General features: G+C 43.6%; 2 protein-coding genes across 7 annotated transcripts in view; both read right to left on the reverse strand.

Moving 5' to 3' along the window:
• Positions 1-717, reverse strand: part of MPP1 (MAGUK p55 scaffold protein 1) — a 44,382-nt gene extending 43,665 nt beyond the window's left edge. The window contains exon 1 of the mRNA XM_083424244.1: positions 591-717. The gene's annotated coding sequence lies outside the window, so the exon portion shown is untranslated. The remainder of the gene's footprint in view (positions 1-590) is intronic.
• A 3,428-nt stretch (positions 718-4,145) lies between these two features.
• Positions 4,146-23,282, reverse strand: part of F8 (coagulation factor VIII) — an 81,838-nt gene continuing 62,701 nt past the window's right edge. For all 6 annotated transcript variants that reach the window (XM_083424187.1, XM_083424188.1, XM_083424186.1 and 3 more), the window contains 8 exons: positions 18,584-18,700; positions 17,745-17,816; positions 14,697-14,782; positions 11,685-11,840; positions 8,821-8,965; positions 8,029-8,177; positions 5,843-6,019; positions 4,146-5,029 (listed from right to left, as the gene is read on the reverse strand). In XM_083424187.1, the coding sequence (XP_083280313.1) occupies positions 4,874-5,029; positions 5,843-6,019; positions 8,029-8,177; positions 8,821-8,965; positions 11,685-11,840; positions 14,697-14,782; positions 17,745-17,816; positions 18,584-18,700 (1,058 nt within the window). In that variant the 3' untranslated portion in view covers positions 4,146-4,873. The remainder of the gene's footprint in view (positions 5,030-5,842; positions 6,020-8,028; positions 8,178-8,820; positions 8,966-11,684; positions 11,841-14,696; positions 14,783-17,744; positions 17,817-18,583; positions 18,701-23,282) is intronic.

Consider the following 23,282-nt stretch of genomic DNA (forward strand, 5'->3'; position numbering starts at 1 on the left):
ACCGTATCCATTTTTAAAACGATGGTTTGACAGGGCAATGTTCCTTTAATCCAGAGCAGCTCACAGGCAATCAACAATTTCCTTTCCATTGTCTTTCCATTGCCCTTATTTTACTGAGCAGATCATGCTGCAGATATACATCATTTGTCATAGCAGAGGCAGGCACTTCACACCCCATTAATCGCTCAGTGGTGCAGAATGCAATTTGTTCCTCCTGAGACAGGCTTGATTTGAAGCCGTATTTGGCCTTGGAACATTTGGGCATGTCTTGGAACCTGTCCAGTTACATACCTTGGAGATGTTTTGCATCCCCCCCCCCTTTTTTTTAAAAAGCCCAGCTTATCACAATACACATATATGAACACACTAAGATGCACACTAATTATACACTTGTACTGTCACAATCACAGATTCCACGCGCAGCTCTTGGGGCTACCAATAGCAGCTTTAAAACCACCTTTAATATGTTATTGATTTTGTAATAAGTGCTGGGCACTGAGCTGACACTTCCATTATCAGATATAGCAGAGTCAGCCCTGGTTAAAAGGCACATAAGTAAACCCATGTTTTTAGGACTATGCTCAACATACCGTGATGCAGATGCCAGTGGAAAAACCCACAACCAGTGTCCAGCCTTGCAGAAGCCCTGCCTGATTTCCACAATATCCACACGGAACCAGACAACCTTTATGACATCACAGCTCCCAACTATATGGGAATACTGGAGCATGACCTCGAAAGGAACCCCTGTATCTTTAACAGCAACATTCCTGGGTACAGCAGAATCCTATAAATGTCCACTTAGAAACATGGGTACTTTTAGGGGATAGTCCAGAGCACCTGAGCCCTGGGTCTTCTGCAATGGATCTCAGATCTATTGCAGCTTTCGCTCCATAGGAACCAACTCCCAGAGGCCATAGGGGCTTCGTCCCCCACCGTAAAATATTTGATGGACACAAAGTTGATGGGCATTCCCATTCAAATAGTATGCATGCACTGTGTCATGTGATCAATTATGTGGGGTGGGGCTTACCTGGGTACCCACAATATTTTATTTAAATTGGCACCCCTGTTTCCCTCCTTTCTTCTTCCCCCCTCCCCCCAGAGTTTACTTTGCTTTATAGGGAAGTTAGGCTCACTCTAATAAACAGTGCTGGCAAGAGCACAGCCATACCCAGTCTTACTTTCCCACATCCAGGCATGAAAATACACACAACTTTTATTTAAATTTATGTCATGGGCATAAATTCAGGTATTTTGCAAAGTCCTGCTGAGTTTGATGGCACTAACTCCCAGGAAAGTGGGGGCAGTTCTGTAGCCTTATTTATTGAGTCACTATATTAATAAAATTGTATTTCAGCTATAATGGCTCTCAGAAGCAGTTTACATTAAATACACCCACTAAAACAATTCACAATAAATAAATAGTGTTGGGCTGTGTCTAGGGAACCTTGTGCTCAGCCAGGAAATTCACTACGGGGCCTTGGGTCACTCACTCTTAGCTAACCTACCTCGGTGTTGCTTAATTTACTTGTTGGAATGCAGAGTCATGTTCTTTAAAAAATGTCATTATCTTTAATTTGGTAGCAGCTAGGATAGCATTGACAAATTGTCAGCCTGTGCTCTGTTCCATTATGCAATGTTGTACAGTCAGATATTTCACCAGGTAGCAGCCAAGGCTCCAGCGGGGGCTTTAGCACTCATAAAACCTAGATGTCATGGATGCAAGATATCCCTGTGGCCACAATCTGCTGTTTCTTCTCAAATGCCCAAGGACCACTTGTGTCCTAATGATAGTACTGTGGCCCTAAAGTCAACTTCAGAGGCCCTATTCTCTGCCCTATGACCTGTTATGATCTGACTGGCTGGTAACAAGAGCAGGGCCTTTTCAGTGCTGGCACAATGGTTGTAGAACTCCTTTCCTAGGGAAATCTGTCAAGCCACCTTTTACACATGCTGCGAAAACCATTTTAAGCTTAAGCCTTATCGCCTCTATGCCAGCTCTTAGATTCTCTTTTAAAAAATTTTATGCAGGTATACTTGATGGTCACATCCACACCATACAGTTATAGCAAACAATCATGGGAACTGTAGTTTGCCCCCTCATGGAGCTAGAATTCCCAGCACCCTGAACAAACTACAATTCCCAGGGGGCAAACTACTTTGTGGGAAACCATGTGCTTTAAATGACTGGTGTGTGTATATGACCAAAGTTGTTCCTTTTCTGACTGCTTTTCTTGCTAGTACAACACACAACGTTGGACAGGTCTTTTGAAAGGTGCTGTGCAAATCAAGAAAAAAAATCAAATAATAAATCAAACATGTTTTGCCTCTCCAGTTATTTGAGATCCCAGGAGTTTACAGAAAATAACTATAAACTGCAGAAGGAAGCCTCCCTCCCTAATTAATTATTACCTGCTATTAATGCTGACTGTGCTTGCAGCTAGGACTTTTAATGCTGGGAAAGCTCAGGAATCAGTCAAGGGAGGAAAACAAGAGGAGAAAGTACAGATCTTAACAAGACAAGTGGTCTTTAATCATGAGGTACTGATCTCTGACTACAGATACGCACAGGTAGAAATCTGAAAACAAAAAGGCATAAAAATGCTTGACACACTCACATTCTGTAACAATATCCAAAAGGATCTGAAATGTATGTATTCTCCTGATGGAAAACAATGGTTAAGATTGTGGAATTGGCTCTTACACAGCACAAAGAAGGAAGTGACTTGATAGGTTTATCAACTGTCCACCTTCATGTGATGGATGGTTTGAAACGGAATTAAGCAAATAATTGGAGACATCTGATTGCACAACAGTGGACTAGACTGACCTTTGGTATAATCCAGCAGGGCTCTTCTTATATTCTTATGTAACAAATTCTAATTCAGGGGTGGAGAACCTGCGGCCCTCCAGATGTTGCTGGACTACAACTCCCATCATTCCTGACCATTAGCTGGGACTGATATGAATTAAAGCAGTGTTTTTCAACCACTGTTCCGCGGCACACTAGTGTGCTGCGAGATGTTGCCTGGTGTGCCGTGGGAAAAATTCAAAAATTTGAAAGATTAAAAAAAATAAATCAATTTTTCGCCCACTAGACTGTGTCCTGGGTATGGGGGTGGGGTGGGGTTTTTGACCCCACCCTCAGCCAGCAGGGGCGCCGATTGGCGCTCCTCAGGGGGACACCCTCCACTTTTCTGATGTCCGGGCTGTGATTGGTCCAGACTCCAGCCTGGACCTATCACAGTGGGACATCATCTTCCGACTTCCTTCCCGTCCGAGCACAGTGTGCGCAGCAGTGGAGAGAAGAAGACGTCGCGACTTGAGTCACCAGGAGGACTGGAGAAGTTGTCATTTTATTTCTCTTCAGTCTCCACTGAATGCCTTGACTGAGTTAGGGACCCTTATAGCTCAGCATCAGTTGGTGGAAAGGACATGACTTTACAGGAGCAGGAGGAACTAACTGAACTGAGACAAAATCGTGGTTTCAAGCTAAGATTTGCTGATCTACCTTTGGACAGTTTTTGGTTGAATACTGCCAAGGAGTTCCCCCTTCTGGCAAACAAAGCTATTTTGACATTGCTCCCATTTTCCACTACATATCTGTGTGAGATGAGCTTTTCAAGCATGATTGCTATAAAAACTAAATACAGAGAGAGACTGAGAGCTGTTGACGAAGAGCTACGTGTGTGTCTTTCTTCGATTCCAGCCAGAATATCAGCTTTGTGTTCAGCCAAACAGGCCCAGGTTGCACACTGAATAAAGTATTTTATAATTTTTCATATTTCTGTTTACTTACTATTTCATAATAAAGTAATTATAAAATACTTTGTGTTTATTTGATTCCTATTCAAGAGAATTACTTTATATATAGTCAATATAGGCACAGAGTTAATTTTTTTAACATCTAATGGTGGTGTGCCTCGTGATTTTTTTCATGAAACAAGTGTGCCTTTGCTCAAAAAAGGTTGAAAAACACTGAATTAAAGTACAACAGCATCAGGGGTTGGGCGGGGGTGGGGGGCTATCCCTGTTCGACTGACTATATCTATTTCTGTCTATTTAGGACTCATTCACATTTTATATTTCAATGGGTTTTTATATTTTTCTCATAACACTGATGCTAGAAAATATTTCCTTACTTTACTCACCTTAATTCCATGCATGTGTGGACCAAAATAGGATGCACATACTTCTGTGGGCCTTACTTCCAAGTAACTGTGATTAAAATTACAGCAAGCAAACCAAATAATATGGCATTGATTACATGATTTAAATTCACATGTCTAGTTTTTTAAAATTTCAAAAGCAGCCATGGGGCCCCCAGTGAAGACCATGCTCATTATGGGACATCTCACTCTCTCAGAATCGCCATTCATTCCAGGTGAGAAGTTGCCACTGGCATCATAAGAAGCTTTCATCATTGGGTGAATAAGAGCTCTTTTTTGAGGGCTGCAGCACTGCAGCATGGAAAACCATCATTTTACCTCCTCCTCGTGTGCCATAGATCCAATCCTGATCTTCCGGCCCACACTCATAAACAACTGCTTTTTTTAAAAAAACCAACAACAACTAGACACATTAATTGCAAACACATAGTTAATATTACCCCTAGTTTAGCCCTAAGAACCACGATGCAGGTACGTATTGCAAGAAACAATATGTTTCCAGTAATCGGTGCAGAAGCATGAGCCTTACAATGATTTTTGTTTCTTACGTTACAAAAACATTATCAAAAATATATGGGTGACAGAAATCACTTTGCTCAAATGTCACTGATATAAGCTTGTTCCAGCTGGCATGGCGTGGGTGGCTTGCACAAGGGCTGCTGAAAGTTCGCTGCATTGGCAAAAGTGCAGGTGCATCCAGGCTAGGCCATCTGCTGGGTGTCGCAGCCCAAAAACTCCATTCTCAGTGCAATGTGGTTATTCCAGCGGACAGGGTGTATCCTCAAATATTGAGCAAATAGTGGAGGGTCTAGGAGGTTCACCACTGGGCTGAAATGATCTTGGTTTCCCTGGAAAATCTAAAAAGAAGGTGGGTGGGATAATTAATTCTTCCTTTGACCTCTAAAGCTGCTTGAAAAAGACAGTAAGTTTACAGGGGCTGGGTCAGGCCTTTATTGCCACATAGCAGCCTTGGACCCTTGTGGGACCCATTAGGGAAAGGTAAAGGACCCTGGATGGTTAAGTCCAGTCAAAAGCAACTATGGGGTTGCGGCACACATCTCACTTTTCAGGCTGAGAGAGCCGGCATTTGTCTACAGACAGCTTTCCAGGTCATGTGGCCAGCATGACTAAACCGCTTCTGGTGCAACGGAACACCGTGACGGAAACCAGAGCGCATGGAAACGCCAATTACCTTTCCACCGCAGCGGTACCTATCTACTTGCATTGGCATGCTTTCAAACTGCTAGGTTGGCAGGAGCTGGGACAGAGCAATAGGAGCTCACCTTGTCATGGGGATTCAAACTGCCAACCTTCCGATCGGCAAGCCCAAGAGGCTCAGTGGTTTAGACCACAGTACCACCCACCCATTAATGACACCTGCCCAGGCTTCTCCTTCTAAAAAACTTTGGATGTCCAGGAACTACCCACATATATTGTTGGCTTACACTGGAGAGACAGCCATCTTAATTTTCCACAATGCTTTTCCCCCCTTTTCCTCAAAGCATGTTTAGAGTGCCATATAGTTTGAGTTAAACAAGGAAATAAAATTGCCTCCCTGCCACCTACCCACCTGGAAGACATATAACATTCAAGTGAAAAAAACAAGGGAGCCGTCACTGGTTAGAATAAAGAGGCACCAGTGACACCCCAGAAGTGTAGGCCTTATTTACCTTCTCTTTCCCGCCTTGTAGGACAGAGGCCCAGTGCTTGCCATCCAGGCTGCTCGAAAGAGAAAATTCCTTCACAAACATTTTGGTGAAGGCAGACTTTGCACCTTGAGTCATCAACCCAGTCACCCGCATGGTCTTACGAAAGTTCACCTGAAGCCACTCCGCTGAGCTGTCAACCTGTGGAAAAGACAGTGAGGCCTTCAAGTGCCTGCTCTTATGGCTGCTCTGGGACACTTCTTTAAACCTCTCTGGTTTTTCCCATTTTAACTTCAGTGCTCTTCAGCGCATTGCCCAACAAAAGATAGTAGGGTCAAAGGCCTGTGTCAAAGTGGTGCGTCTTCAAGCATACAAAATACTGTACAATGTAAGTACAACACATCTTTGTGGGGAAGGAATTCAACAACTTAGGGGGCTGCCACAGAGAAGGCCCACTCCCAGGCCATGAGCCCATGAACCTTTTGAGGGTGGTGGAGCTAACTAAAGGGCTCCCTCTGCTGAGTTTAAAACTAAAGAGAATCTGCAGAGAAGGAGGAGTCTTTCAGTATTGGTGACCTAAGTTATTTAAACATGAGTGTAAGCACCTAAAATTGGACCCGAAAATTAACCGGCAACCTGTTCAGCTATTTTGAAACAGGGGTCATATGAGTTCTATAGGAAACCTCCGTCGGTAATCTGGTCACTGCATTTTGGATGCTATATTCAAGGGAAAGACCCACATAGGGTGCATTGCAGTAATCCAGTTGGGAAGTAACCAGAGCATGGAATACCACAGCAAATTTGTTTCTGTCCAAAAGGTGTCATAGCTGGCAAACCAGCCAAAGCTGGAAAAAGACATTCCTAGTCACATGAGCCTCCAGTGACAGTGCTGAATCCAGGAGCACCCCCAAGCTACAGACCTGCCCCTTCCAGGGGAGTGCTGCCCTGTCCAAGGCAAGACATCTCCCTGCCTCCTGGACTCACAACACCTCTTTCTTTTCAGGGTTCAGCTTCAATTTACTGGCCCACATCGAGTCCAATATTGCCTCCAGGTACTAGTCTAATACCTCAGCCACCTCCAGACTCTTTTGGGAGGTAGTGGACGCTCCTTCATTGGAGGTTTTTAAGCAGAGGTTGGCTGGCTATCTGTCATGGATGCTTTAGTTGAGATTCATGCATTGCAGGGAGTTGGACAAGATGACACTCAGGATCCCTTCCAACTCTATGATTCTATGATTCTCCTGATTCAGATCGAAAAGAGAGGCAGAGCTGGGTGTTATCTACATATTGGTGACACCTCACTCCAAATATCCTGATGACAGCTCCTAGCAGCTTTATATAAATGTTAAATAGCAAGGGGGACATTAAAAAAAAAAAAAAGCCCTCCACAGCTTGTGGTCACAGCTTCTGCAGGACCACCTTCTCCCATATGTATATACCCTGAGAGATGGGCAAATATGCCCATTTTGATTTCCATATTTCCAGTCTTCACTTCTCCAAGTTTCCACATCAGTTTATGGTTCTTTAAAATCGAAATGTCCCCTAGAAATCAATTTCTCCTAATATACCCTTTTGTATGCACTTTGGCTAATGTACACATTTTTGCAAGAAAAATTCCCTATTATATTACATTTTGATATGCCATCATATTTATTTTTAGGCAAACTTTCCTCTAAAATAAGCATTTATGTATGCATTGTTTGGCTGGAGAACCGCATCACAAAATTCGGAAAAATGTGACTTTAGAAGGATAGCTGTGTTTCAGTAAGTGTATTGGTTAACAGAGTGTGAATCAGGTAGGTTTTTGTTTAAATGCAAGCAAAATCAAATTTCTCTCCCACCTCTGGTTTCTACACACACACACACACACACACACACACGTTCAGGGACACCTTCCAGGCACTCAAGGAGGGCACAGAGCACAGCTGGGAAGGGAAGGAGCCGGGAGGTAGGATTTAAACAGGACTGCACTGCACATAGTCCACCACAGATAATGCAACAGTCAGTTCACCCATTCACCTGCTAATCATACAATGCTGAGTAACAATCTAGAGCAGGAATGAGGAACTTGTGGCCCTCCAGATGTTGTTGGACTACAACTCCTACCATCCCTGACCATTGGTCATGCTGGCTGGAGCTGGTATGACACCAGGAGAGCCACAGGTTCACCAGCTCTGCCTTAGATCCTTCCTGCCCAACAACAAAATTACCTTTGGTCTCCAAGCATTGACTCTCCCATTCAAGTTAAGCCGGGCCAGAAAGGGGGACCAAGTGTAAAGCACATTGCTGATGTAGGAAGAAGCTGAGACCTGCTCATTGGAGATAGCATTGCTTTCCATTCCTAGTGGCATTGAGCAGCCTAGGAGAGAAAAGTGAAGAAACAACATGACCCTCACTTGCCCTCAAGAGCCCTCTCCTTCCCACCCTGCCAAGGGAGGCCCTCAGTTCCTGAAGTGGCCCTGGTCACACCTTCAAGTTTACATATACCGTGACAGATGTAAATGCTCTTTGACCATTTGCCATGCATTGACATGGTTGTCAGAAACCTTATGTTGATTTCTATCACTTCTAGCGGGTTAGAAACCGAGTTCTATGATTAATGGTTGAAAGACCTGGGCATGTTAACCCTGGGCAAGAAATAATTAAGGGGAGGCATGACAGATGGAGCAGACCCGTTCTCTGATGCTCCAGAGGACAGAAGGAAAACAAATGGATGGAAAGGGAAGAGAAACAGATTTCAGGTAAACATTAAGAGAAAGGGAAAGAGCTGTACAACAGTGGAACAGACCACCTCAGGAGGTGGTGAGCTCTCCTTCACTGGGGATATTTAAGCAGAGGTTGGACAGCCATCTCTCAGGGATGCTAGAGTTGCATCTTATATGGCAGATTCTTCACTAGGCAAGGGGTGTGTGTGTGAAATAGAGGACCTCCAAGGTCCCTTCCACCTCTGCAATCCTATGGATTCTATGAATGTGAAGGATGAGAGGGCCTCACTGCCATACTGTTCAGGTCGCATCCGATGAGCTCCATGCGCAATGTGTTGCGGATGCTGAAGTGTGTCGGGTGGAGACGGATATAGCGGGCTACAATGGGAGGGTTGAAGCTGTTGTCTCTCACGCCTGCTGCATCCACGTTCCCAAAGAATATCTGCAGGCAAGGAGAGAAAAACACAGAGGTGGGAATGGAAGTTGTGGTCAGGGGCTATGCAAAGCCTGCATGGAATCCATACTCTGGCACTGAAGGCAAGCTTTCCAAACAAAAACAAAGAGAAGTTTTAGGAAGTCATGAGGTCAATGACACACACCCTTTAAAAATATTAATTTAACTTGAATAGAAGGGAAGGGCCACAGTTCAGCAGCAGAGCACAAGCTTTTCATACAAAAGGTCCTAAACTTAATATCTGGCATTGCTAAATATGTCTGAGAAAGACCCCAAGAGAGTGGCTGCCAGTCAGTGTAGACAATATTGAGATAAATGGACTAATGCTCTGACTCAGTGTAAGGCAGCTCTCTATATTTCACCTTTTTACTCTCTATACCTAGTTTTGAGGCATCTTACATAGGTGGTGTGTGCTAAAAAAAATAAAATTATATGCCAAGATAATCCAAATTATTTGCTAAGAAAAGCTGAATTCCTTCCAAAAATATGCCTGTTCAGTACAATTTAATATTTCCCGTTTGGCTCAACTTATTCCAATTTTGCTAGTTGTAGAGAGGGGCAAAAAGCACTGATGCCCTGCTCCTGGTCACAGGTTTCTGAGAGAGTTCACTAGGAATTCCCTGCACATTTAAACATAGCCTATCACTATAGTCTTAAGGACTACAAACTTGGTGAGGAGTTTTGCTTTGCGTTTAAGTTAAAGCTGAGGTTCTAAGGATGCTGAATCCTTCATAATAATACCACTGATGTTTGCACTTGTCTGGTACAAAGTGTGACCTGTGGAGTCTATCAAGCTCTGAGCATGGTCAAAAATACCTGGGTGCATGACAATAACTGCAGTACCCTCTACACGTCTTCTCAGAAGTAAGTTTTGCTCAGCTTAAGAGGGCTTACTCCCAGAAAAGTGACTATGAAATTGCAGTCTAAAATTGTACATTTTTAAACTGCCCAAAGGAGAGTATGCATTAACAAAATAAAAAAGTTAATATTCAATAGCTTTCTGGCATATGACTAGTCTTCACAAGTAAGTTCTGCAACTTCACATGAATTCTTGAATGTATGAGGTGACAATCCTAAATCTAAATCCTTTTACTGGGAGTAAGTCTACTTGACCTCAATGAGACTGACTGCTGAGTAAACATTAGATTGCACCACACATAGTGTGGGATAAGCAGCTTCATTTAATAAACATGCATAAGTCTAATTAATACATGAACAATACCACAGAGTAAGATGTCCTGCCAGGCTTAACCAATTTTGTAACCGTAGTTTACACGAGAAACTCAGCGTGTGAGGAGGCTAACCTCTAATCTAGGAACTTTCACTACTTTGTAAATAAGCCAAGTTTTACTGCCTATGCATTTTTTTCTTAATGCTGTATGGGAAAGCACATGCATCTTGGGAGAGTTTGTAAGTAAACCAATTTTAACTTACCCAACATATTGCCTTTTTCTACGATGAGGAAGAGGGAAACTTTGGAAATAAACTTTTTTAAGTGGACAATTTTGGAATTCACTTTGAAGGGCATATTTTAAAGGTCTAGCAGCCTTTAATTTCTGCACTTTACTTTGTTGCACATTTTATGACTTTAAATCTCTGCTGGGATTCTCTCACCAAAGAGCACTTGCCCCAAACTTGGGTTTTGGAATCCAGGAACTCTCCTTTCTGTTATACCTATTTTTTCCTTGAACCAACACTACAACTCGTTACCCTCAACTCAAAGCTTTGCAAGTCAGCTCACCCATTCTTCTGTTAATTATAAAATATTAAGGAATTTACTAGACTACAGCAGGACTAGTGAATGTGCAGCCCTTCAGATGTTGCTGGACTACAATTCCCTTCATCCCTGACCATTGGCCATGCTGGCTGGGAGTTGGAATCTAACACCTGAAGGGCTACCAGGTCCCCTCTCTTATCAATAAGAACCTGTACTTAACTTTAGTAATAATTTGGGAAGGTCATGTACATTCACATCATTCTATGTTTTGCATTGGGTGGAGATTCCCAGGGTCAAAGGGCTTGTATTTTTTTTTACTGATCGTTTCTCTTCATGGTTTCTGACAGTGCAATCCTGCATATGTCTATTCAGAAGTAAGACACACTGAATTCAATGAAGTTTACTTCCAAATAATTGAAGTAAGGATTACAGCATAAGTTCTGCTTCTGCTTCTATTGTTCCAAAGTCCTAAATGTTAGCAAAGGCACTTAAGTAAGGCAGTTGGAGTTCAGAGAGAAAAATCCTGATAACACTTTACTAAGGAAATGGAGTAAAACTGCATATAATTTGAGGAGAAAGGTGAAACACGAGTTGTTTTGTCTTTCTTATTTCAGGCCTTGTACATCACAGAGGCACATTCACCTAAACATACAGAAGAGAAATCCTTGAGGACTATACAGCAAATCAGGGCACATGATACCTTAGTAAAGTTCATGCCGCTCTGACTGGTTGCTAAGCAACACAAACACCACCCCTTAGGTAGCTTATACCAAAAACTGAACAAACCTGCGAGCTACATACTGAATAATCTCTGCTGTTGCACTTCCAATCCAAAGTGCAAAAATACATGTTTGCTATTTTATGTGCAAAGTCTGCATATCCGGGGGGGGGGGGGGGTGAAATTTTGCTTTCCTTTGTGCCTTCTTCCTTTCCACTTCCTTTGCTCTCTACCTTCTGGTTAGAGAAAGATGAGGGAGAAAAGGCACTCACCATCTTGGAGCTGGTGGCATTGCCTTTGTAACACTTCCATTTCTCTCCATCACTACTGTAGAATATCTCAAACTGGGAGATGTAGAGGCTGGAGAACTTCTGCCGGGCTCCTTGTGTCTTTATCCCATGGATGATCTGTTGTCGTAGCAGGTCTACCTGGATGATAGAAAGCAGGAATTCACACCAAGTGAGACAATTGATTTTTGGAAGCTATGAGGGCCAGAGATAACAGAGGGAGAGGGAGAGAGGTTGCTTCTCAGGGCAAATGATACTAAGCTTGAGAAAGCAAAAGTTTTGCATTCAGAAAGTTCCAGGTTCAATCCTTTACCAATGGAGACTTGTCCATTAGGGAAAATAAGGCACTACACCACCAACTTCAGTCTCAATTCAATAAAGACTTTCTGATAGATCAGACACAAACAGTGAGGATTGGACATGTAACATCTAATTCCTTAAAAATCAGCACTGCCACACCACAGGGATGTGTGCTAAGTCCCTACCTGTATTCATTGTATACATACGATTGTGTATCATCTGACCTGTCTACTGCAATTATTAAGTTTGCAGATGACACCACCATAATGAGTTTAATAACAGGTGGAGACAAATCAGCATATAGAGAGGAGGTCCAAAAAATATCTGCATGGTGCCTAAGGAACAACTTGCACCTTAATATCAGCAAGACAAAGGAGATGGTTTTGGACTTTTGGAGGAAGAGAGGAGAACTAGCCCCGCTGTACATCGGTGAGGGCTGTGTGGAGAGAGTCTCTTCCTTTAAATTCCTAGGAGTTTATCTCAGTGAAAACCTTACTTGGAAAATAAATACAACCCAGGTGGTTAAGAAAGCCCAACAGAGACTCCATCTCCTCAGAGTATTGTGGAAGAACGATGTCAATCAACATTTGATGATCTCTTTCTATTGGTTAACAATAGAAAGCATCCTTTCATACTGCATCACGGTGTGGTACGCTGGTTTGACATCATCTGATAGGAAGTGCCTACAGAGGGTGGTGAATACAGCACAATATATTATGGACTGTCCCATGAATCCGCCGGATGCAATAGCAGAAGAACATTGCCTCAGGAGAATGAGGGAAATTCCCAGGGATGATTCACACCCTGGCCGGCACTTTCTTGATCTCCTGCCCTCAGGCAGAAGATATAGAAGCATGATTAGTCGCACCAACAGGGTAAAGAACAGCTTCTATCTGTGGGTTGTTAGGCTGCTGAATGAAAAGATAACAACAGGGCAACTGACTTTTGGGTTTGGTGGGTGTGCTTGGGGAATGAAGACTAAGAGAGCTGAGTGGGGGGTGCTCGTGTAATCTCACTGTATACAAGTTGTACAAGTGACAATAAAGTATTTCAATTTCAGCTCCTCCTACACCTACCTTCTTAGTTATGACTACCCAGCGGGTGGCCCTGCCCATCTGCTTCCTTCTCAGTCTCAGTGTTGCCCCTTGTAAAACTCAAGAGGGCAAACATTAGAATTATCTGGCTCTACTGTCATTGGCTCAAGCACTGCCTAATGTTGGTCTTCCTGCTTTCTTCCCCACCAGCCCCAGAGAGCACCAGCCACCACAGTCCTTGGTATCTTCGGATAGGGCTAGGAAATATCCATTTCCAGGAAGAGAAGGCTGCCATGAATGTATATGTATGTATATGGATATGGATATTTGTCTGTGTGTGTGTGTATCCTGCCTCTCCTTTTAAGGGGCACAGGGCAGGAAATTTCTGGGATTAAAAAAATCTATCTATCTATCTACACACACACACACACACACACATACACACACACACTAAAAGCAAACTGCTTCACCCTGCCTATCCACAGGCAGCTCTTGTTCCTGTGGAGACATGAAGGGCTCACTACCTCATGACTGCTCATAGCCCATGGTTGTTCTTTCCTAGCCAGCGCATTGGGACTGGAAGGGCAGGAGGCAGGTTGCCCCACAGTAGCTGGACCCAGAAAGCCAATGACAGGTAGAGCCAACTAATACTAGTTCTGTCCTTCTCCTCCTCCTCCCTACTGAGTTCTACACAGGCAGCCCTGAGACTGAGGCAGAGGCAGTGCCCTTTTTGCTGTAATGTACCTGCCTCCACTGCCAGCCACGATAAGCGGTTAAAAACACGGAAGGAGGCACAGTAGGCCTCCCTCCTGAGGCAATTGTGGCAAGGGCAGAAGAGCTGCTTCTTTACACTTGCCCTCTCCAGGCATTTAGACTTACAGTTTCAGTTGCAGGGGCAAGTCACGCTGAGCATACAGAGCAAAAGGTCTGAAGGGAGAGAGGGAGGCTTCACATCTATATAGGCTCCGTGCGATCTGGAACCCTGAGCAACTGGGGTATCAGTTTTCTTGGAAGCTTTGGCATGCAAAGGCTACATCCAGGCATTTGCTCTGAATGTGCCAATGCCAGAGGAAAGGCTCGGAGGGCAGCCCCAGTCTCTTTGCTCACGCATTCTCCAGAGAGCTGTCTGTGAGTGAGTAGAATGCATGAAGATAGATAAGCTCACTAAGTCCACTCTCCCCCCGCTGCTGCTGCCACCACCACCACTATCCCCCTTCCAGTTAGTAAGCAACCATCACCATGAAGGAGTCTCCTGTACACATGCAGGCTCCCTGTGTGATGCAGAACCCTGGGAAACCAGAGTTCCATCTCACCTAGGAGCATCCACAAGCATGGCTGGCTCTTCATTGCAAATGTTCACCCTCCAACTTGTGGAGGCTGGTTAGGGTGTTGGTGGAGTTATGGCACTTGCCCCCACTCATATGTTCTGCTAATTTGTGAGACTATAGCTCCTGAGTAGGGTTAGGCAGTAGTCTTAATCAAGTGTTAACACTTCTGTAGAAGGCTTGAGAAAGGAGCCTGAATACGGCTCCTCTCTGGAATTAAAAACCTTTACTGTCACCGTTGCCTGAGGCAGAGGCTAGTTTGAGGATTCTGTACCCCTCTGAGACTGGTGTTAGTGCTATTCACCTGCAAGATCCACACACACCCTTCCTGATCCTACCTGGATCCAAGCATTCTTTTCTGCAGTACTCCAGGCATTGATTGAACCAGATTTGTCAAGCCTAGCCAGGTTGGGGACCCATTGACCTTGGACAGAAAAAGTGGAGGAAGGAGGAATAGGACTAGATTAGAAAACGGGCATTGTTGGGAAGAGAGCAACAGTATCTCTCACAATAACAGGCTTTTTCCAGTTGCCCTAGAAGCAATACTTCAGAGATGTCCAACTTCCAAGACACTGTGATCTAAACCCACTATAAAAACACTGGCATTGATCCCCCCCATTGGATTGACCAAAGCTGTTGAGCTTTTTTGGGGAGAAACACCAATACAGTGGTGCCTCGCAAGACGAAAAGAATCCGTTCCGTGAGTCTCTTCGTCTAGCGGTTTTTTCGTCTTGCGAAGCAAGCCCATTAGCGGATTAGCGCTATTAGCGGTTTAGCGGCTATTAAAGGCTTAAGGGATTAGCGGATTAGCTGCTAAAAGGCTATTAGCAGCTTAGTGCCTTAGAAAAAGGGGTTGGGGAGCGGAAAAAAAACCCCAGGAATCGCAAGACATTTTCGTCTTGCGAAGCAAGCCCATAGAGGAATTCGTCCTGCGAAGCACCTCCAAAACGGAAAACCCTTTCGTCTAGCGGGTTTTCCGTCTTGCGAGGCATTCGTCTTGCGGGGCACCACTGTATTTGTTCAGCTTCTTCGGAAGAGGCTTCAGCAAAGTTGTTGAGCTTTTTGTTCAGCATGGTTTGGCTGAAATAGTTTTGTGAACCAAATTAGGCCTGGAGCCCAGTTGTTACCTACCAATGACTGAGGCCCATCTGAACTATACAAGTAAAGCAGTTATCATACCACTTTGAACAGCCATGGCTTCCCCCAAAGAATCTTGGGAAGTGCAGCTTGTTAAGGGTGTTGAGAGTTGTTAGGAGACCCCTATTACCCTCACAGAAAGTTCCCAGGATTCTTTGGGGGAAGCCTTTACTGCTTAAAGTGGGGTAATATTGCTTTAAATGTATAGTGCAAATGGTATCTGAAAAGCTTCATCTTGTCCACTGGATATGTCATCCTCCATCCCTCTGGTCTCTGGGTGTCTTTCCCAACCTTTTTTTTTTTTTAAGAAACACTACTCATTTGCTGAATACTCAGATGAAAGTAACATTTCCATGGACCCAATAAGAATGAGTAGAAAGCTAAAGTCACACATAAGACACAAATAACAGCAACTTCCACATGGAAAACATGGCACTTCAAGAGTGCACATAGATGCATAAGTAAACAGGAGTCTGCATGTCTCTGTTTTGTCTCTGAGGACTGAGCCCATCTAGGCCTTGTGCCAGAAGCCAGCATGGGCAGGTCAGTTGCCAAAGCCAGCAGGAGGAGGGGCTCTCTGTGGCTGACACTGGTCTCCTTTTGAAAAAATAAACATTTGTTTGAAGTCACCCAGCTCTGTAGGGAAGCAGTGGGCGAGGTAGCTAGAGCTGCTACCACCACGCACATCTTCTACACCTCTGGGTCCCACATCCATCTTTGGAGGAACCACTGCTTGTGCTACTGGAGACAGGTCGGAACAGCAGAAATGTCAGTGAATGACATTTCTGCTGCCTGTGCTACTCTGGACCCCCCAATCGCTTAAAAAATATCAAGGACTCATGGTGCTACCAGTCAACCTGTTTATCGATCACCTGGCCTTGGTCCAGTATATCTGAAGGAGCGTCTCCATCCCTATTGTTCTACCGGGACAGAGGTCCAGCACTGAGGGCCTTCTGGTGGTTCCCTCACTGCGAGAAGCCAAGTTACAGGGAACCAGGCAGAGGGCCTTCTCGGTAGTGGCGCCCTCCCTGTGGAACACCCTCCCACCAGATGTCAAAGAGAACAACAACTACCAGACTTTTAGAAGACATATGAAGGCAGCCTGTTTAGGGAAGCTTTTAATGTTTGATGTATTACAGTATTTTAATATTTTTTTGGAAGCCTCCCAGAGTGGCTGGGGAAGCCCAGCCAGATGGGTGGGTATAAATAAATTATTATTATTATTATTATTATTATTATTATTATTATTATTATTATTTTGCAGGGAGATGCTGGCCATTTAATAAGCATTAATTCTGATTTATTTTCAGGGAGGTGAGATGAGACTGCATCAGAACAAGCATTTCCTCCATACTTGCCAGGGTGTTTTACTATCACTTTCCTCATCACAAAAAGTCTGATCTCCATTGTGGAAGCAGGTTTCTCACACAAGACCCCATAATAATTATAGTTGCACAACCTTAATTTGCAGGTAGTATGTGACTGACTCCCACCTGAAAACAGTGAGAGTCTGGAAGCACCCTCAGTGGAGGGCCAGGGGACATGGGAAGCTACCTTATGCCAAGCCAGGCCATTAATTCATCTATTCACCATTGACCACTGACTGGCCTCTCCATTCCTCAGCTTCATGTGGGTTGTGAGTCCTTTAATTCCCCCTCCTTCACATGACATTCTCCAGCTACTGTTATCCAACACTTTCTCCTCCCTAAATCTGGGTATTCCCTGTGCAATGGATGTAGCACTCCTATCTGAATTTACAGAGCATAGGGAAACTCTGGATTTAGACAGCAGAAAGTGTGATACAGCAGTAGCTGGAGGAGAATCCCTCATGGAGGAAGGGGAATTAAAAGGGATTCACAATCTACACTAAGCTAAGGTATGCACCAGCCTTGACTGGATTCCCAGAGTTTCAGACAGGAGCCTCTCCGAGCCCTATTTGGAGAGTCTGGAAATTGAAACTGGGGCATTTTGCATGTGAAAGAGTAGCCATCATATAGCATTTGTGCAAGCAAATCACAATGAATGCACAATAAACAGGTTGTCTGGATGAGCTCCCTGGATGAGCCTGGAAGCACCTGGAGCCAGGAGTCATGGTGTGGAGGTTCTGATTTCAAAATATGAGACACTCACAGAGCTCTGTGGAGCTGTAATGTTCTGGTAAATGCCTCATTCCTCCTAAATGGGATGGCAAGAATCTGTAGCAGAAACAAGTGTTCCATCAATTAATAAACCAAGATTCAAGTGCTTACCATAGTGTTCTGAAGCTGTGATCTGTGAATCTGCAATGTAGCCAGAAGCTAGGCCCAGAGGAATTTGACACCCTGAAATGAAAAGTTTGAGAAAATATAAAGGTATTTTAATAAAGACTTATAAATAATGTTTTCTAAATTCTGGGCTTTGAGCTGTCCTGGGAATGCAACAGACCATGAAATATATTTCAAATTCCAGCTTAATATTTAGAATGCCTGATGGCTCGCTCTTGTAGGGCAGGACTAAAGTTGCAGAGATCTCAATCCTGCCTACGTTTTTGGGGTGTCATGGCATCCATAGAAGCAATAAGGACTCTACCTTATACACTGAACCTTAGACATTGGTCTATCCAATTCAAAATTGTCTGCACTGACTAGCAACAACTCTCCAGGGTTTCAGCCAGGGGTTCTGTCCCAGCCCTACCTAAAGACACCAGGGATTGAAAATGGGACATTCTGCATGCAAAGCAGATACTCCATCAATAAGCAACAGCCAATTCCCCATTACCTGCTGTAAAATGCAACAGAACAGCATTCTCCCTTTCATCTCTTCACCCATTACAAATGTTCTTTTAAGTGTATCCTGACCTGCTCTTTGCCTGATTGCCACAAGGAACAAATGTGAGCTTTATGTTGAAAGCAGCTTTCAGTCCAACTTGCAGATGTCTGAGGGTTGATCAACAGCTAGAGCTAAGTGGTAAAAATCTGGATCTTAGAAATGTATTGTCACTCCTTTTATGTCTTTTTCAGAAACATAACACAGAGAAACTGAGATCTGAGCCTGTTCCTATCAGTGAACCAAAGTGCCAGGAAGAAGAATGTCATGCTTTGCTACTCACGCTGGTCGTACACTAGGAAGAAGGCACTCATCCCAGCCTGCTCATGCTCAGCAACCATACATTCCACCTGCCAAATCCCAGGATGGGATGGGCTCATTTCCACTGTCTCAAAGGCACCTGCAACCAGAAGGGGGAAAGAAGGTCAGCTGGTTATTCACTACTGTGTGCTGAACACTAGAAGAAGGAAATAAGAGTTTTGCATGTGAGTTAAAGTTGACCATTGGAGACTCTCTTTGGGAAGAGGGTGGTCCTTCAGAATGAAGTGATGTTACATACACATGCAAGTTCTTTGTCTAAAAGAAAGAGCTTTAAGAGGTGCTATAACAATCCTAAGGTCTCAAATATAAAATAAATGTTCATAGATGTGCAAGGCAAACACATACATAAGTTTATAAACCATGTGTCTGAAACAGTACAGGAGAGCAATCCTGAAGCCATTTTGACTCTCCCAGTGACCTCAAATATTCCTCTGCAGTAAGGGAGGAAAATGGGGAAAGCCTTCCCATTGTCTTTTTGCTTACAAATCCTGTTTGTGTGTAAGTTTGGAATAGAATAGTTATTTTCCGAACTTAAAAATGGAAAGCATAATGCTGGTGGTCAACAAAAGAGGTTTAAAGACTGTCTCAAGGCAAATCTAAAAAAATGTAGTATAAGCACCAACAATTGGAAAACACTTGCCTGTGAGCGCTCCAGTTGGGGAACAGCCTTTACCAAAGGCTTTGAAAACACTCAAACTCAGGACGCAAGGGAGAAACATGCTAAGAGGAAGGCACGCTTGGCAAATCCACACCGTGATCAACTCCCACCTGGAAACCAATGTTCCCACTGTGGAAGGACACGTGGATCCATAATTGGCCTCCACAGTTACTTACGGACTCATTGATAAAACCGTGTTTATGGAAGACAATCTTACTCAGCTACGAGTGATTGCCAAAGAAGAAGATTTGTGTATGAATAGGGTGATCCTGTGACTTGTATTCAGGAACTAAAGTATTAACCATCACAAAAAAAAAAATGGCCAGGCTGTCCAGGTAATGCAATCAGTGACCATTATCACGTATCCTGGCAAACAGGATTTCTGTTGTAGACAGACCTCCTCTGCTGTATACATCCTTCTGTGATGTATGTATGATGCTTCAGGGGGGTGGTCTTGGGCTACAGATTGGGCAGTTTCAAAAGTCTATATAAGGGTTTGTGTATCATTGTTCAGGGTTCTCTCTCCTCCCTCCTGTGTGTGGGGAGTGCGGACCCTGTTGCAACAGTACTTTTCTATTGCAATAGAGATCAGGCTTACTAGCCACTTTGCTTCTCAATATACTCTGGTTGGCCTCTGTTATTTTCTCCTACTGATAGGGAACCCTTGGATACCACAACTCTTGGATACCCCATAAGGGGAAAGGAGCAGTTTTTTCTTATAACAGATATTGAGGGGGGGGGGGGAGAGAAAGAGGGACTGCTCCACCCTTTCTCCTCCTGCCACTTTGCCAAGCAGCCTTGCTACACACTCCAGTGTTCAAAAAGAACATCTGCAGCATTTTGAGCTCTACAGTTAACAAGGAATCTGCAGAAGACAGGATTTAGCAGGGATGTAGCACTCCTTTCCCCAGACTACTCACAACTGCTGTTTCCTAAGGGGGGGGGGGCGTGTGTGGTAGAACTCCGGTAGAACTGGAGTTAAGATCACAGAAAGCTGTTTTATACAAAGTCAGTATTATCTGCACTGACTAGCAGCAACTCTCCATAATTTCAGATGCAGGGAATTCCCAGCTGTACCTGGCGAGGCTGGGGATTGAACATGGGACCTTCTGATTATTATTATTTTTTAAAAGATGCTCTACCACTGAGCTACACAGCCTTCCATGTAGCTACAGTCCATTCTGTCAGCTTCAGTTACAGTACATGTTGTGGGCAAGTTAGCCTTTGGGGGACTCTCCCTGGGATATGATAAAGAACGTTCAAAGTCGGTCCTGGAGGTTTTGTTAAATATGATTAGAAGGGACTAATTGGTAAAAGGTATTCAAGTGGGGGCAAAACAGTACAAATTGAAAGCATTTGCTGATGATTTGGTATTGACTTTACAGGAGCCAGAATCTAGTACTAAAAGAGTATTAGAACTAATTCAAGAATTTGGTCAGGTAGCAGGTTTTAAGTTGAATAAGATGAAAACTAAGGTTTTAGAGAAGAATTTAACTGAGATTGAGAGAGATAAGTTCCAGAAGGAGATGGGACTGACATTGGTTAAGAAAGTGAAATATTTAGGGGTTAATATGACTGCTAAGAATGCGAATTTATTTAAGGATAACTACGAAAAAAATGGGACGCGGGTGGCGCTGTGGGTAAAAGCCTCAGTGCCTAGGACTTGCTGATCAAAAGGTCGGCAGTTCGAATCCCTGTGGCGGGGTGTGCTCCCGTTGCTCGGTCCCAGCGCCTGCCAACCTAGCAGTTCGAAAGCACTCCCGGGTGCAAGTAGATAAATAGGGACCGCTTACTAGCGGGAAGGTAAACGGCGTTTCCGTGTGCGGCTCTGGCTCGCCAGAGCAGCGATGTCACGCTGGCCACGTGACCCGGAAGTGTCTTCGGACAGCGCTGGCCCCCGGCCTCTTGAGTGAGATGGGCGCACAACCCTAGAGTCTGTCGAGACTGGCCCGTATGGGCAGGGGTACCTTTACCTTTACTAACTATGAAAAATGTTGGTCTGAAGTGAAAAAGGATTTAGAAATATGGTCAAATTTGAAACTACCACTGTTAGGCCGAATTGCTGTCATAAAGATGAATGTACTGCCAAGGTTGCTGTTTTTGTTTCAAACATTGCAAATTGTGGATAAAATGGACTGTTGAAAGAAGTGGCAGAGAGATATCTCTAGATTTGTCTGGCAGGGCAAGAAGCCTTGAATAAAATTTAAGATATTAACAGATACAAAAAAGGGAGGTGTGAGGAGGTCGATGAAACAAGCTAATGAAAGGTAAAGATATGGAATATTGGATGTGTGTGTTTAGTGTTTTGTTTTGTTTTTGTTTTTGTTTTTCTCTATATTGTTGCCTTATGTTTCTATATTCCTTTTTCTTTTTTCTTTTTTCTTATGTATTGCAATTGTAATTGTAATGTATGTTTTGTTAAATTTTTTATTGTTTTTTTCTGTTTCTTTTTTCTTTTTTCTGTAATTTCTAAACTTCTAATAAATATCTTTAAAAATAAAAATAAAAATAAAGAACGTTCAAAGTATGTGTGAAAGCTGGAGAGAGCAGCCACCTAGTTTACATAGGTGCTGTTGGGGCTTCAGCATTGCCTATGTCTATCTATGTTTATTCTCCTAGTTAAAAAACCAGCAACAGATTCAAATGTGTAAAGTGGATGGTATTATACCTGTTGTTACCTGCCACCCCAATCTCCAAGTAGCGAGAGAGACTCCAGGGTACTTACCTAGAGTTCAGTTTCCTTGGAATGAAGATCAGCAGAGATTGTGGTGCCTTTAGCACATATGGTTTTATTTACGTGTGTGTGTGTGTGTGTGTGTGTGTGTGTACATATATATATGCAATCTGAGCATAGGACGGAGGGGCTCTAAAGCATTCATACTGCAACAGCTATTGCATCCCAATTAAAATTCCATGACAGCCCCAAAGTCTAGCACGCAGCAAGCATGTTTTCTAGCTTGCTTGCAGCTCTCTCCCACACGCAACTCTGGCTATTGTATTCCTATGTAGCAGCTAAGAGAAGGGGGTGAGGGAAAGGCCCATCCGTTTATTCTATGGCACAGAGCAACACTTTTGGTTATGCCAGATGATAGTGCTTAAGTAGCCAGCCAAAGCCATTACCTTGACAAAAGAACTGACTTGGAAAATTTCCCCTTATACATTCTACCCTCAGATACAGAATCCAGATACATGCAGACTGGATGTCCCCCCAACCAAAAAAACGCCCCACATAACATTATATTAGAGACTTGTCAAAAATGGGTGAGTCTAAATTCTCCCAGTCATTACTTGGAGTGAAGGAACTGAGGAATATGATCTACATTTCCAAATGTTACAACACAGTTCTTGGCTATCTTTAAGTGTGTTTTGAAAGAAAATAGTCTCCAATGTCCCTTCTAACTCTTAAGGGCTATATTAGAGTTGTTGCTCAGAGCAGTAACCACTGAAGTCAATGGAAATGACTAACCCAGGTCCATTAATTTCAATGGGCCAACTTAGGGTAGAGCAGAGTTGGATATGGCCCTAAAATTCTACAATGATGAATTTGAAGAACTGAGTTCTGCTAAGCCCTGGTTTAAGTTAAGCATGATGTAAGCTAAGCATGATTTAGCATGATTCTGTACATGGCTTCTACTTGGTTTATTGTTATCATTATTACATTTATATCCCACCTTTCCTACAAGGAGCTCAAGATGGCATACCTTGTTCTACCCCTCCTCCTCAGTTCTATCCTCACATCAAACCTGTGGGGTAGGTTAGGCTGAGAGGCAGTGACTGGGCCAGGTTCATCCAGTGAGCTACATGGTCCAGTTGGGATTTGAACTCTGGTTCCCCAGATCCAATCCAACATTCTAACTGCTGCACCACACTGGCTCTCTACTGCTCTATGTGTCCTCTATGCTATAAAAGAGGCACTGGCTGCTGAGCTCTTTCCCCCGAGGATATTCCATAGTATTCCACAGGCAGATATAAGCTGGCAAGAAGGTTATGTATAAAGACATCC

The sequence above is a fragment of the Podarcis tiliguerta genome (assembly GCF_965153285.1).
Source record: "Podarcis tiliguerta genome assembly, chromosome: Z".
NCBI classification, from domain to species: domain Eukaryota; kingdom Metazoa; phylum Chordata; class Lepidosauria; order Squamata; family Lacertidae; genus Podarcis; species Podarcis tiliguerta.